The 16371-nt window shown below is 38.6% G+C and overlaps 2 protein-coding genes across 5 annotated transcripts in view; both read left to right on the top strand.

Annotated features, from left to right (window-relative positions):
* API5 (apoptosis inhibitor 5) overlaps positions 1–8679 on the top strand; it is a 30167-nt gene extending 21488 nt beyond the window's left edge. The window contains exons 13-14 of one of the 2 annotated variants that reach the window (XM_012452396.2): positions 437–573; positions 6578–8679. In XM_012452396.2, coding sequence (XP_012307819.1) covers positions 437–573; positions 6578–6600 — 160 coding nt within the window. In that variant the 3' untranslated portion in view covers positions 6601–8679. Of the gene's footprint in view, positions 1–436; positions 574–6572 lie in introns of both variants that reach the window. The other variant, XM_012452395.2, reaches the window with a different exon arrangement.
* A 7064-nt stretch (positions 8680–15743) lies between these two features.
* The window catches only part of TTC17 (tetratricopeptide repeat domain 17), a 135386-nt gene continuing 134758 nt past the window's right edge, over positions 15744–16371 (top strand). For 2 of the 3 annotated variants that reach the window (XM_012452388.2, XM_012452392.2), the window contains exon 1: positions 15744–15937. In XM_012452388.2, the coding sequence (XP_012307811.1) occupies positions 15779–15937 (159 nt within the window). In that variant the 5' untranslated portion in view covers positions 15744–15778. The remainder of the gene's footprint in view (positions 15938–16371) is intronic. The other variant, XM_012452391.2, reaches the window with a different exon arrangement.

The following is a 16371-nucleotide window of genomic DNA, read 5'->3' as shown; positions in this document are numbered from 1 at the left end:
CTGATCAAAAGGGTGCATTGTTAAATGATTGATAATAGCATGTTTAAATATGACTATTAGAAATGTGACTTAAAATGTAAAATCTAATTTCAATATTTGTAAAATAAACTGGTAAGAGGTAACCCTGGAACTTTCACGCCTACTTGTATTCCTGTAACAAAACTAGATTTTTTTCTGACAGATTTTGTAAAGTGAGTCACTTGCTTACTAAGTCTGTGAAGCTACATATTTCAGATTATTTTAAAGCCTTGTAAATGCCTTCTGATATTGTCTGCATAACCAAACTGTGGTTAATTTAATGACGTCAAACAGCTTTTTTCTGATGAGATTATCCTCTTTAGGATGTCTTTCATAACTGATATGCTGAATTATAAATGTATTGATAGCTTTTGGCATAATAGAATGTTTTTAATTGCTGTTCTTCATATTGTTACAGGCAAAAGAGAGCCAGTGAAGATACAACTTCAGGTTCACCAGCCAAGAAGTCTTCAGCAGGACCAAAAAGAGATGCCAGGCAGATTTATAATCCTCCCAGTGGGAAATACAGCAGCAATCTGGGCAACTTCAATTATGGTGAGCGTTTCCGTTTGGGTACAAGCAGTATGAGAGATTAGGCAAAAATTTTGTTGTACTAATTATATACAGTGTCATGGTTCTATCCGATGACTTTTCTGAATTAGCTTGGGAAACTAGGGCTGTTGAGGAAACAATTTATCCCATTCCTCTCATTCAACCTTGTAGGCTCACTGTACTGAGCATGCAACATTAAACAGTGAGCACTTAAAGAAAAATATGCCTCTTGTATTCAGCAGAACCAGCAGAAACAAAAGTTGACAGAACCGTTGTTTCATGCTTTCCCTGTTGTAGCTTCAAGGCAAGGCATTCTGTGCATTCTCCCTCAGGGATGGGTATAGCTTCTGAGAGATACTAGTAATACTCTTTCTTGGACCTTGGACCTTGTCAGCCTGCTGCCTGTCCTTCCACCTTCTGTAGTTAGTTAAAAAGTAGTCACAGAAGTGAAGTCAGATGTTTGGGCATCATCTAACAAGGAAGATGTGTTCTACTGTAGTCTCTCCCTCTGCCCAGAGTGCAGTCCTCCAGTCAGTGCTTCCTCTTCCCCTTTAGCCATTAGAACCAGGAGAGCTTCATACCAGTCTATCCTCTCCGATGGCTGTTGAATCATAAGTAAAGTTTGTCTTTCACTGGCTTAATTTCCTTATGGATTTTTTTTGTAAAGAATGGAGAGAAATATCAGGTCAATTCCTTACCTTGCTTAAGAGGACAAAGTTTAGGCAGGCATGGTAGCTCACACTGTAAACCCAACACTTTGGGAGGCCAAGGTGGGAGGATCACTTAAGCCCAGGAGTTCAAGGCCAGCCTGGGCAACAAAGCAAGACCCCATTTCTACAAAAAATTTTTAAGATTAGCTGGGTGTGGTGGCATGCACTTGCAGTCCTAGCTATTCAAGGAGCAAGAGGCAGAAGGATCATTGGAGCTCAGGAGACCAAAGCCTACAGTAAGCTAGATCCTGTCTCTTTAAAAAAAAAAAAAAAGAGTAGGTTCTAAATCATATCTCTGTAATTTTGTTTCTAAGGTGAGATAACCGTAACATTAAATTTCTTCTATAACAGTTGATTTCCTCTAATGTCTGAGCAGATTATTGAAAGCCAATTTTAATTTTAGACTGAAATGAACCCTTCCCCTGCAGACTCTGAGACAAATTTAAGGATGATCACTGAACTCTTTTACTTACATAACAATATGTAAATGTGCATCTCCTTGCCTCTCATCTGAAAACTGAGGTAACACAGCTCTTACAGGCTTCAAATGAGAGTATTTGTGAAAGTATTTTGTAAGGGGAAAGGATTCTCTTACTTGGTTGAATCACATGTTGTCCTCTATCACTTGTATGATTTAATGTGTCTAACAGTACCAATCTTAAAATCAACAATTATCTCAGATACTGGGAGAATGTGGCTTTAATCAAAGTAATCAAGAGCTATGGCAATACAAGAATTGTACTCCTTTTTATTGGGCAAGTTAATTTGATTTTGCATGAGGATTCTATTGTGTGAAACTCATTGCCTGCTCAATAGTGAGAATCAGGTGATATAATGCATGTGGAAAAAGAATGTGAAAAATGTAACACTTTAGATTGTATACAATATATTTTTAAAAGAAAACAAAAAAACTGTCAATGTGCGGAGGTTGCGGTGAGCCGAGATCGCGCCATTGCACTCCAGCCTGGGTAACAAGAGCGAAACTCCGTCTCAAAAAAAAAAAAAAAAAAAAACACTGTCAATGTGAAAAAATATAAGCAAAGCTTTACTCAAGACAAAAATCCAGGAGTCACAAACTTCAGTTATTCCCAGTCTTCAAAATAACAGAAGGGCAAAGCAAACTAAAATCTGATTCTTCTTATTGGAAAGAACAATGAATTTCTGCAAGTATTTTACATTTGGGAATTTAATGTGATCACGTCATAGGTATTCTCACAACAAAATTTGAAGCATTTGCTTGACTTTGTTTCACCTATTAAAATGAAAGCAGTTCTCAGTATCCAAATTTATGGCTTTACTAACCAGTGTCCCTGTTTTTTGCTTTACAAACATGGTATGTCACAAATTAGTTCAACTTCTGGGTACATTTTCAATCAAATCATTCATAAACATATACCCATGTTTAGTTTTCCTTCCACTGCACAAAGCTCCCCCAGTAACCATAGAGTACTAGATGTTCTACATTTTGTGACTTTTGTTCTTTACTTTATGGAACATAAAAATAATTCTTAAAGTTTAATTTAAACTGGGAGCAGTGATTTAAAAAAAAAGTTAATGTAAGCTTTAAACCATTGAAAAGATCATGAAAATGCAGAATTTTTTTTAGGATGAAGCTCTTCAAAAAGAAGAAAATTTGGTGAATCTTTGTACTATAGAAATGGCTGTATCAATTGGAGGTTAAAAAAAGCATTAGCCGATGTAGAAAAGATAACTACATCAAATAATACCTTCATACAGTGAATTTAATTTCCTCATTAGGTACAGCTGAACAGAATGTAACCCGAATTCATATTGAAAGAGTGGATTTTAGTAGTCTCTTAGCTTAAAGCTAATAATGGTATCTATGACAGTGTTAAGTGTGTTGATGTGAATATTGAGTATGGTAGGGTGAAATGTGCAGGCATCTGCATAGATGGCTCCACGTCTGAACAGTCAAAAATGCAGAAGCCATGGCCCCCAAAAGGCTACTACACTATCTTAATGCTCCCATAGTTACTGTGTCTGTCTCTGGGAGTATGCTTTCAGAGAAACCACCTCTGATTTTCCGAATGTGTTCATTAGGATAATAAACATAATGATTTCATTTTCAGATGGTTTGCATACTAATCAACTTGTAAAAATGTGTCATGGCATAAGAAGGTGACTTTGAATCAGACCCCATTCTATTATACAGATAAATATTAGCCAAATCAGGGAAAGGTCCAGTGAGTTTCCTGTCTCAGAATTGAATTACTTTTCTTTCTACAGAAAGGGGGGTCAAAAAAGACATCAAGACATCACCCTAATAAGACATAATCGCAAAAAAGTTGATTGCAAAATTGACTGAAAAGGTATTTTTCAAGCCTCCAAGATTGTGGATCAAAAACAGCAAAACTAAGCTGTCTCTATTGCTGCTAAGAAGATTGCTATGATGAGAAAGTTTAGAAGTTAATGAAGAGATTTTATCTCATTTACATATGATTAGAAGTCCAGCTTTTCTGATAACTTCAATCAGTTTTCTTCATGGGGATGACACCTTTGAGGACCATTTCTCTGTGGCTATAAAAGTGACTGACCAGTGGATCAATGACTCTTGTTCTACTGTATAACACAAGTGACTTGGTTTTTCAGCAAAAGATACGCTTAATTTATATCAATAGCTGAAACATAGATACACACACACACACACACACACACACACGTACACACATAGCATCTTTTTGGTGGTAGCCTGAGAGGCTTATGTAGCTGATAAAGCAGTGAAAAAAAACTTAGTATTTATGTCTACATTTGTGTGAGTCCAGTTGCTTGAAATACTGTGATTAAAACAAAAACTGCATATTTGTTGCATTCAAAGGGACATTTTTTAGCCTAACCTGATTTTCAAAATTGATTATTGATAATTTATTTGTTACAGTTTTATTAGTTACCTTTAGTAATGATAGACACCAGAATAAAGAACTAAGTAGTTACAGAAGTCCTAGCCAGAGTAGATAGACAACAGAAAGAAATAAAGGGCATCCAAACTGGAAAGGAGAAGACAGATTGCCCCTGTTTCAGATGACATGATGTTATATATAAAAAACCTAAAGACTCTACCAAAAAAATCATAGAACTGATAAATTTACAAAAGCTAGAAGATACAAAATTAATATACAAAAATCAGTAGCATTTCTATGCATAAACAGTGAACTAGCTGAAAAAGAAATCAAAGCAATCCCATTTATTATAGCTATGAAGAAAAAAATCTAGGAATAAACCAAGGTGAAAGATTTCTATACAAGGAAAACTATGAAACCCTGATGAAAGAAATTGAAGGGGATACAAACAAATGGAAAGACACTCCATACTCATGTATTAGAGGAATTAATATATTTTAAATGACCATACTACCCAAAGTAATCTACAGATTCAGTACAACTCCTATCAAAATAACAATGACATTCTTTATAGAACTTCACCAAAAAAATCTTAAAATTTATATGGAACCACAAGACCCCAAATAGCCAAAGCAGTCCTGAGCAAAAAGAACAAAGCTGGAGGTATCTCACTACCAGATCTCAAAATACAAATTAAAGCTGTAGTAACCAGAATGGCATGATACTGGCATAAAAATAGATAAAGACCAATGAAACATAATAGAACCAGAAGTTAATCCACATATCCACAGCCGGCTGATTTTTTACAAAGGTGGCAAGAACACTCATTGGAGAAAGGGACAGCCTCTTCAAGAAATGGTGCTGAGAAAACTGGGTATCCATATGCAGAAGAATGAAACTAGATCCCCACCTCCCACCCTGTACAAAAATCAACTCAAAATGGATCAAAGACCTAAATGTAAGACCTAAAACAATAAAACTACCATAAGAGAAAACAGGAGAACCACTTCAAGACATTGGTCTGGGAAAATATTTTATGAGTAAGACCTAAAAGCACAGGCAACAATAGCTTAAATAAACCAATGGGATTATATCAAATTAAAAAGCTTCTGTGCAGCAAAACAAATCTAGATTAAAATGGGCAAATGATCTGAACAGACATTTCTCAAAAGAAGACTTACAAATGGCCAATAAATATATGAAAAAATCTTAAACATTACTAATCAGGGAAATGCAAATCAAAACCACAGTGAGGAAGTTTGGAAGTTCAGTGAAGAGATTTTATCTCATTTACATATGATTAAAAGTCAGAGACATTTGCACTCCCATGTTTATTGTAGCACTATTCATTAGCCAAGACATGGAATCAACCCAGAATCAACAGGTGCATCAACAGATGAATGGATAAACAAAATGTGGTATTATACACAATGGGATACTATTCAGCCATAAAAAAAGAATGGACTTTATAGTAGGTGAAATAAGCCAGCAACAGAAAATTTAAACAGTGCATGTTCTCACTTGTAGAAGTTTTAAAATATTAATCCTATAGAAGTTAAAAGTAGAACTGGATACTAGAGGCTGAGAAGATAGGAAGGAAGGAAGGGATAGGGAGAGATTTGTGGGAGACTGCCAAGTAATATAGGAATAAGTCCTAGTGTTCTGTAACACTAGGATGACTATAGTTAATAATACATACTTTCAAATAGGAGGATATTGAATGTTCTGACACAAATTATAGGTGTTTGAGATGAAGGATATGTTTGTTACTCTGAGCTGATAACTGTATATTCTTTGTATCAAAATCCCATCCTACCCCATGAATATGTAGAATTATTATTTGTGAATTTGAAGAGTTAAGTTTTTTTAAAAGTGTCAGGGCTGGGCACAGTGGCTCACACCTGTAGTCCCAGCACTGAGGTAGGACGATCCTTGAGGCCCACAGTTTGAGACCAGCCTGGCAACATAATGATACCCCATCTCTACAAAAAAAAAAAAAAAAAAAAAAAGCCAGCCATGGTGGTGTGCACCTATAGCCCTAGATACTAGGGGGTCTGGGGCAAAAAAAGTCACTCTAGTCCAAAAGTTCAGCATTATGGTGAACTGTGAACGCATCACTGCACTCTGGCCTAAGCAACACAGCAAGACACTCCTAAAAAAAGTGTTATAACATCACCTTGACACAACTTTGTTACTGGGATACATTTACTTAAGCAACTAACATGAATGTATTTGGCACCTTGCCATACATGCTTCAATATGTATGTTGCTCATGTTTTACTTACAAAGTAAATTTGTAGATGGACTAGCAGAATATTAGTTCTGTTCTTACAGGGCCTACTGCTGTATTCAGAATTATGAGCTACATTTCTTCTGCGTTTGCTGTACCATGAAATCCTAAGCAAGACCTAAACCCTTGTTCGCTTTTTCGTAGAGCAGAGAGGAGCCTTCAGGGGAAGTAGAGGTGGCCGAGGTTGGGGCACACGAGGAAATCGTAGTCGGGGAAGACTCTACTGAATAAGACGTCAGCATTCTTCAGCATTGTCATGAGCTTAATATACTTAAATTCTACTACTTATTGGATTGCCGGGGATGTCCCTTTAAACAGACTGCTGCCTTCAGCTAAAAACTTAATGTTCTTTATACCTTTGTATGTATGATCTACTTTTGTAACAGACCATGGTGGTGTCCAAGGTAAAACCACAGTGATATTTTTGGATGCTTTGTCTGCAATCTTGAGTTGTTTTTGCAATATCATTATTCAGACTTCAAATTGTGAATCTTTTAAACATTTTGATAATTTGTTGAGAGCTGTTCATTCTAAAATGTAGTGAAATTCAGTCTAGTTCTGCTGATAAAGGTCATCAATTTTGAAAGGTTACTGATTTTCCTCTTCCCTCTTAGTTTTTTGCCCAATATATGGAAAAAGAGTAATGGTCAATCTTAACATTTTGTTTTCATTGTTTAATAAAGCTGCTAGGCAGTGGTGCAGCATTCCCACCTAGTGTCATAAAAGCAAAATACTTACATAGCTTTCTTAAAAAGTAGGAATGTCATTACATTTTTAGGAGAGAGTAAGTTGCTTTGCACTGCTTACTTAACTCTTTTCCATATATTGTGATACAAACTTTTGAATATGGAATCTTACTATCTGAATAGAAATGTGTATGTATAATATACATACATGCATAAGCATATGTGTGTGTGTGTGTGTATATATATATATATGCATGCTGTGAAACTTGACTACACAATATAAATCACTTTTTTAAATTCCAGGAACGGGTAGTCTGACACAGTGATTATCCTTTTGAGGCTGAATCCGTTATTAACTTGTTATTTAGGTTTTTACTCCCAGTAGCAAGGGATTCTAAGTCAGTTGCACTTACATGATTATTGTTATTTAAAACTAAAAATAAAGGCTGCATTTTCAAAGATAAATTGGAGATTGCTTTGGTGAAATACAGCCAAAATACTGAATCGGATGTACATATAGGTTTCTACAGGAAGAGATAGTATAATTTAGAATTTGGAGATTTAATAACCAGGGCTACCCAGAAAAAGTGACTTGATAAAACATGGTACCAATAAGTAAGGGATGCTCTCTCGGTTTGCTTTTGCCACTTTCAACATTTTAACTTCTCAGGTTATTAATCAAAATTATTGTATAAGTTAGCCAATAGAATTTTTAGGTTAAAAAAACAGATGGGGGGTTTGTGGAGTGTTTAATGTCATAGGCATTTTTAGTAGCATAGACCTTTTGTTCTACATTTGAATGTTTCGTATATTTTTGTTTCACAGTTAATCTTCCCACCCAGGTTTGCTATTCAAAACAAATGCCTGAAAGACATTTCTAGTAGTCTGATGTATTTTTTTGAGGAATAGTTTGTGATTCCAATGCAGGTGTCTTCATTACCATTACCTCTACACTGCAGAAGAAGCAAAACTCCTTTGTTAGAATTACTGCACATGTGTATGAGGAAAATAGTTCTGAAAGGCTAGAATGATACAAGTGAGCAGAAGTTGGTCAGCTTGGCTATGGAGTGGTGGCAATAATCTCTAAACATTCCAAAAGACTATGAGCTGAACCTAAACTCCCTTGGAATCTGAACAGACAAAGGAATATAAAATTGCCATTTGAAAACTGACCAGTTAATCTGGACCTCAGAGATAGATCACCCAGTGGCCCAAAGCCATTTCAAGTACAGAAATTGTATTGAGACTACAGCAAGATAAATTTGAACATTATGTATAATTTTACCACTTTTCTTCTTTATAAGCATCTTTGTAAACTCAAAGCTGAACAGAAGTGACTTTACTTTCTCATGTTTGATACTGAGTTGACTGTTCCCTTATCCCTCACTCTTGCCTTTCCCTTTCCTAAGGCAATAGTGCACAACTTAGGTTATTTTTGCTTCCAAATTTAAATGAAAAACTTAATGCCGTGGATTTTCTTTTCTTTTGCAAGACACCTGTTTATCACCTTGTTTAAATGTAAATGTCCCCTTATGCTTTTGAAATAAATTTCCTTTTGTAATTTTGTTTTGTGTTTTGATGTGTTATAATTATGGTTACTTCAGATTCTTCGATATTTATGAACATTTATTGATTACTTCTGTACCAATAGACTGTAAAAATATAAAGATGGATAAGACACTGCTCTCAGCCTACAAGGAGTTCAGTCTTGATATAATTTTATTTTTTTATTTTTTGTCTATTTTGTCGATCTTTTCAAAAAACCAGTATAATTTTATAAATTATCTCTAATTTTCATCCTTTAAAGTTCTGATTTGAATTTATTTTTAGGAGCTAATCTGAAAAAAATGATTTTTTTAATCAAAGCAAAACATCAGATACTTGCCAAATCATCAATAAATTATTTCTATCTTCAGATAATGTGCAAAGCAAGTTGGAACTTATTAATTTAACTGTCAGGTGTTATCAATAAGTATTCCTGAAGTAGTACCGAGGATGGTTGTGAGTGTTGGAAAGCCAGGGTTTAAGTGGGTCAGGAGAAGATAACTAAATTCCCTTGGTGATCACATCCAAGCCTAAAGCTTTAAATACCATCTATATGTTAAGGAATGCCAAATTTATATCCCCATTATTTCTTGCCTACAGTTTCATAATAACCTTCTAATTGATCTCCCGGCTGTTAAACTTAGCTCTCTACAATCTGCTCAAAACACAGCAGCAAAGAGACATCTACTTTTCTACCAGAAACTGTTCACTGACTCCCCATTTCAGAATAGAAATCAAAAACATTACCTGGCTTTTAATACTGACCTCAGCTGCTATTCTTCCCCTTGATCACTCTGCCACAGCCAGTTAGCTTCATGCAGGCCAGACAGAGACATCCTCCTGCCTTACAGCCCTTGCACTAACTGTCCCCTCTAGTCACTATTCCTTATGTCATCTAACTCCTTTTTCAAATCCTCAAAGATAACCTCAATCCTATTTAATACTGCAGTACCCCTTTCCACCCCACCAAGACTCCAGATCCCACTTACCCTACTATTTGTTCTCTAGTTTTACCAACTTCTATGTTTACTCTGTCCCCCACTGCTAGAATATAATATGGCTAAAATGCCACAAAAGTAAGGATTTTTGCATGTTGTTCACTCATAATCTCAAGCATCTAGAACAGTGTTTTGTACATAGTAAACTTTCAATTCATAATAAGTTGAAGGTACCGTTTTAAGTCTAGGGGATATAGTAGTGAACAAAATAGGCAAGCCCATGGAGTTTATATTCTCTTATGCAGGTCCTGACAAACTTAAGCCTGTACCAGAGTAGTAAGTGCTATGAGGCTACTGAAGCATTCTCATGTGCTTCAGCTAGCATAAAAAGAATGGTGAGAAATAGAGCCTCTGAGTGATTAATACGAGCTGAGACCTAGACAATGATACCAAGCCAGCTTCATGAGAACCTCAAGGAAAAGCATTTGAGATTGAGGCAACAAAATCTGCAGGACACTTCGCTTTTAAGAATGTTCCAAGCTGTGCTAGAGAATGGGCTATCTTAAAGTTCTTAGATTCCCAATCTCAACCTCAGAAGTCCTAAATTCATCCTCTACTACAATAGTGAACTGCTTTCAGTAGCTGAAAATTAACGCCACGCTCTTTCTGACATTAGTGCATTTTTCCTCTGGAAAATCATGGTTCCTTGATTCTGCCCATTTATCTGGCTGATTCAGGTCTGAATAAATTTGAGTCTCCTTGGGACGCTTTTCAAGTTGGTTACAGGACCACCTGTCTATGTGCTTCCTCAGTAGGTGGGTAAAAAACACCAGGAGAGAGATCATTGTAGTAAGTATGATGGAAACTAAAGCTTAAACTAATAGGAAATATAATGTACCAATAAAAACCCAAGATGACTATCTTGCTATCCTCAGAGCAGCCCTAGTGTCACTGTGAGTTCAAATCCTTGGTCTCATCCATGGTAGTCCTCATACTTCAGACTGCCTGATCGATTTGACAATTTCCAAATGAAATCACTATATTTAGGTATCCTCTGCCTGCCCTTTTAAAAATCCTCTTCACTCACTGTGCATATTGATGTTAAGGAGATACACATGTAAAGCCCTTCTTGCTATAACCAGGCTCCTTTCCACCCTGTTCCCCTCCCAGGCTCCTTTCCACCCTGTTCGCCTCCACTGTGCTTCCAACCAATTCAAAATTGCTCTTAAAGACTTAACTATATGTAGTAGGATGCCAATAATTTCCTCCATTCCTATTCAAACATGTTTCTCCTATCAAGATGAGTCTGTTGCCATCCACACTTGAATTTGGGTTTAAGTTTGTTATCTTCTCTAACCAGGAGAATGCAGAAGTGATGCTTTGCCACTTCTTGGGACATGACCCTCTGGAGGCTGGCAGCTTCCTTTTATTCTTTCAGCACCCTGAGCCACCCTGTAAGAAGCCTGTGTAACTACCCTGTCTGAGAGAGGCCCACCTACCCCCAGCCATTTCAACCACTCCAGCTAAAGCACCAGACGAGTTGGAGCCAATCTGGAACATTTTCGCCTCAGCTGAGCTCCTAGCTGAATGCAGCCTTAAGAGTTACCCCAGCCAACACCAGGAGTAGCATGAACCACCACCCAGCTGAGTCCAACAAACTGAAAAATAATAAATCCTGTTTTAAGGCTTAAAATTTAAACCTCTAAGACTTATGTTGGTTTAATTACTAGGCAAAAGATAACAGAATGTAAACCAGAGTGTTACACTCCCTAGGGGATATTTATATCTTAAGTATTTTCTAAGGACTAGGAAGTATGTAAATCCTTTGCAATTTGCAGTAAGGTGGCTCAAGGGAGGAAGTTAATCCGGAAAGATCATTCTATCAACAGAATGATTTCTATTCTAATTCATAACTTTTAAGAATTCTGTGATTTATAGTGATAGTAAATAAAAGACCTATTGGCTAAAATATGTTCAAAGACTAAATTACATGCAGTTAGGGGCTTGCCTATCATTCATTCAACTAAGAATTGAATCACAATTTGAGATATCGGCAATTTTGTCAACTGCCATCCTGTATTTCTCTAAGTTTCATGTACGAGGAAAAGTATAATGAAAAAAGAAACACCAGATCTTACAACAACAGAATAAAAGAAGGGTAACAAGTGATCTGGATATAGAAAATTAGTAGGAACAATTTTATTTAGGTTAAAATTTTTAATTGTTTTATTCACACAAAATGGGAATGCTACATTTGGGGGAGGTAAAAAACTGAGTCAAACCATTTTGTATGGAAGCTCCAAGGAAGATAAAAATGATAGTAGAAGAAATGCTTCCTGCCCTCAGTTGCTAACAGTGTGTAATTAAAGAATTTGCAAGATGACAGATCCCTGGATGGCCTTGGCCACACCAGCTCTTCTCTCTTGCTTGCAATTTTCAGGCATAATGTACCGAGAATGCAACAGCCTGAGATAAGGAGGAAGCTTCCAGAACAACCTGGGCTGTGTCCTCATTTTTCCTAAAACAGGATGTTCTGCAACACTTGTACTCAGCAATCTCTGTTATACCCGGAGTATAAAACCCAAAGTGTTTTTGGAGTTCCTCATCTGTGTTGCAACATGGGTTATATACAGACAAGGCTCCATCTGCCCTGGGCAGCTTTCCTGAGCCATGGGGATCAGCTAACCGTGGATCCTCCATTTCTGTTTAACTTTGCTGCCTATTCATAATAAATTTTGCCTGACTTACTGTTTCAGTGTTCTGTCTCACCAGATTAGAACTAAGAACTTCTGCAAGAATGACGCAAGAGTTTGGCTGTTCAAAGTTTATAAAGTAATACCACAAAGTAGTATAGTGTCATCATATTACTGCTACAGAATTCAGAGGTGGCAAACAAGTCGACATTTTTGCAGGCTAGGATTTCAACTGTATCTTAAATAGATTTGAGAAAGCAGCATGAGGAATAGATTTTAGGCAGGGAACAGGATGAGCAAAAGTATGTCTAAATTAGTCTGTGATACTTAAAACAGTTCAGTAAAAGACTAGAAGAATGGTACTTGGCAGTCAGGATCTGTGGTAGGCAAAATTCTAAGATGACCCCTAATGGTCCTTGCCCTCATAAAATCTCCCTTAAATATATCAAAACATCATGTTGCACACTAAGTATATACAGTTTTTGTCCATTTCACCTTAATAGAGTAGGAAAGGGGGAAATTTCCTAACTTGACTAGGGAAAAACATGACTACGATATCACTCCTGTGATTATAGGTTTGGATGTGGTTAGAGCCTGCCAAAACTCATGTTGAAATCAGGTACCCAATGTGGCAGCATTGGGAGTTGGGGCCTAGTGGGAGGTTTCTGGGTCATGGGGGTAGATCTGTCATGAACAGATTAATGCCCTCACATGGGAGTGAGTTCTTGCTCTCTCAGGAATTGAATTAGTCCTCATGAGAGTGGGTTGTTAATCTGGCTTCCTTGATTTCTCTCTCTTGCTGCTTCTCTCAACATGTGATCTCTGTGGACACCCACTCCCCTTCTGCTTTCCTCCATAAGTGGAAGCAGCGTGAGCCCCTTACCAGATGCAGCTGCCCAATCTTGGACTTTTCAGCCACCAGAATCATAAGCCAATTAAACCTCTTTTCTTTTTAAATTGCCCAGCTTTAGGTATTCTGTGATACCAACACAAAATGGACTACGATAATGTTATATGGCAAACAAAATTTTTACAGATGTCATTAAAGTTACTAATCAGTTGATTTGAAGTTAATAAAAAGGGATATTATTCAAATGGACCTAATCAGCTCACATGAGCCCTCTAAGTCTGGGCTTAGAGACAGAGGAATTCAAGAGATTTCAGCAGTAGAAATATTCTCCTGCTTGCCTTGAAGGAATAACTGCCATTGTGAGAGCCACATGACAGAAAATTCTGGGTAGCATCAGTGTTCATGGCCACAATCAGCAGCCAGTAAGAAAATGGAGCCCTCAGTCCTACAATGGCAGTAAACTTAATTCTGCCAAGGACATGAAGAATGAGCCTGGAAGAGGATGAGGACCCCCAAGCTTCAGGTGAGACTGCAGCCTTGATATGAGCCTTGTGATACTGAGCAGAGAACTGTCACGCTAAACCAGAAGACTCCCGCCCCAAGGAAACTGTGAGATAATGTGTTAAGCTAAGTTGGTGGCAATTGTTACATAGCATTAGAAAATTAATACAGGATCCCAAAAGAGTTATCATCTACAAAAAATAAGTAGGTGGTATAATAAAGCTATAGAAGCTATAATTCCACCCCTTTAGAGGTTACCTTGTGAAGGTCAAATAAATTGCTGATAGCAAAATATGTGATGCTGGGTTTCTCAAATTCCTCAGTATCCTTCATTCATTCTCAAGCTCTCAGATCTAGAGTCAGGTGGATCTGGGTCCAAACCTGAACTCTACCACTTAGCAATATGATCTTGGCCAACTTACTTAATTAGCCAGAGCTTGGTAAGTTGTGACGATTAATAGGAACTATGCACGTACAGGACCCAGGATGTATTAAACACTCAAGAAATGTTTGATGATGATGATGATGTCAGCATTATACACAAGAAATAGGGTTGACCTCTATGCCCCAAAATAAGATGCTGAGACCAAAGGGATTCCATCATTTGCCACTTCTCTATTTTAAAATTCTGAAACACTCCCTATTGCCTATGTCTAAACTCCAAGAAATCCTTACAACATGCCACTGACTTCACCTTTTCACACTTACTGCTTATTCTGCCTGAACCAGCACCAGAACTCCAAGCCTTTTTTTCACCTAGTTGGTTGCCTTCTCCTGTACATATGCTTCATATACCCCCATTATCCTGTATTTTAATTGTTAACCTGCCAATAATATCCCATTATATTGCATACCACTCAGTGGTTACATTTCCATACCCAGACAATATAAGTCCACCAGGCACAAAGCAAGTAAGCCATAGATTTTTAATGAAATGAATGTTTCGTCTTCAGGCCTTTAAGAAAAGCTGTTCTTGGAATAATAATAATTTTTTTTTTAAAAAAAAACCACTACTGTAGTTGTTTCTATAGTGTGAAGTGGTGTTTAAACACTTAGCAATTACTCTCCTGCACACACTTGTGCAGGGACGTGGTTAAGCAATATTCTCATCCTTTTCCCAAGGAGAAAACCAAAAGCATACCAACCTTAACACACAAAGTTAGAGGGCAATCCTGAAAGACCTAAAATCACATATCTAGCAAGAAGCTAGCAGCCAAGCTAGTCGCTTGCCCGCTTGGTTTATTAGAGGGAAGTGGGTCTCAAACTTTAATATGCATACCAGTCACCGGAGGCTGTTGTTAAAATGAAGTCTGATTCAGCAGGTTGCTTGCATGTCTAAAAAGCTCCCAGGTAATGCCAGTGCTTCTGGTATCCAGACCTAGACCTCTAGCCTCGACCTGTGCTGACCAGTAGGGTGGCCACATGAGGCTATTAAGCCCCTGAAATATGACTAGATAAGCTGTCAGTGTAGAATACCAATTTCCAAGACTTAGTTAAAAAAAAAAAAGTAAAATATCTCCATGATTTGTACAGATCACATTGAATTAATATTTTGTGTACTTTCAGTTAAATAAAATGTACCACTATGGTTACTTCTCTCTATATTTTACATTCCACACGTGGCTCCCATTATAGTGCTACTGGACAGCGGTGCCCTAGACTAACAACTGTCTCCATTCTGAAGATTCCACTATTGTGATACTTTAAGAATAAAAGCCACACCTCTCTTCCCTTAGGTGGTTCGAAAGCAGACCTTTTGTTCCCCAACTATTTACACTATCAGAAATGAAACGTTTTAAAAAGCAAAGATTCAAAAAACAACAAAACTAGTTCACTTCTGCCTAAGCTCCATCTAAGTCACTGCTCTTCTCCTCAGGTTCCCACGCTCCGAGATCGCATCGCCCACAGAAAAACAATAACCAAAAAGCGGTCTCCATCCCTGAAGCCAAGATGGGAGAGCTGCCGAAGGTCCCGCTTCCCAGACGCCCAAACCCAGGCGGAGGAAACCTGGTAGTAGGCTAGTGACGCCCTCTTGGAGACTCCCCCTCCTCCTCCCCAAGCGCCGACCTCTCCAAGATGGCAGGCGCCAGAGACTCGCTTCCGCTTCCGGTGTAAGCGGCCCGGCCGGGGGGGCAAGATGGCGGCGGCAGTAGGGGTCCGTGGACGGTACGAGCTGCCGCCTTGCTCCGGCCCAGGCTGGCTCCTCAGCCTTTCCACCTTGCTGAGTGTAGCGGCACGAGGAGCCTTCGCCACCACGCACTGGGTCGTCACGGAGGATGGGAAGATCCAGCAGCAGGTAGCGACCAGGGCGTCCCTCTTTGCCCGTGCCCGCCCTCGCCCCCGGGGGATTCCCCTGCTTGGCCCCTGGCTATTGGGCTTCGCACGGCCCCGCCCGCAGCCTACCTTGACTCCGTGGTTGTGGTGGCACCGCGACCCCGGACTCCCTGCACTCGGACCAGGCACTTCCCCCTCCCCACTTGTCTCCTGGTCCTCGTTTGGCCGCCTGGAAGTTCTCACCCTTCCACCTCGCGGGCCGCGTGCCGCTTGGGGAAGAGTCACCCAGCTGCGGGGAGACGGGCCCTAGGAACCTTTTCTTGCGCTCGGGGTTTAGAAATCACAAATTTCATTATTGCTGCCTGTGGTGCCTCTCGGGCTCACGCGTCACCGGCCCTCCCCGAGGAAATAGAAAGCAGGTGGCAGCGCCAGGGTGTGCGCGATCCCAGGGTGTGA

Source organism: Aotus nancymaae, unplaced genomic scaffold, assembly GCF_030222135.1.
Source record: "Aotus nancymaae isolate 86718 unplaced genomic scaffold, 86718_ANA_hifiasm-v0.15.2.pri h1tg000059l, whole genome shotgun sequence".
NCBI lineage: Eukaryota > Metazoa > Chordata > Mammalia > Primates > Aotidae > Aotus > Aotus nancymaae.
This window is presented reverse-complemented; position numbering and strand designations above follow the sequence as displayed.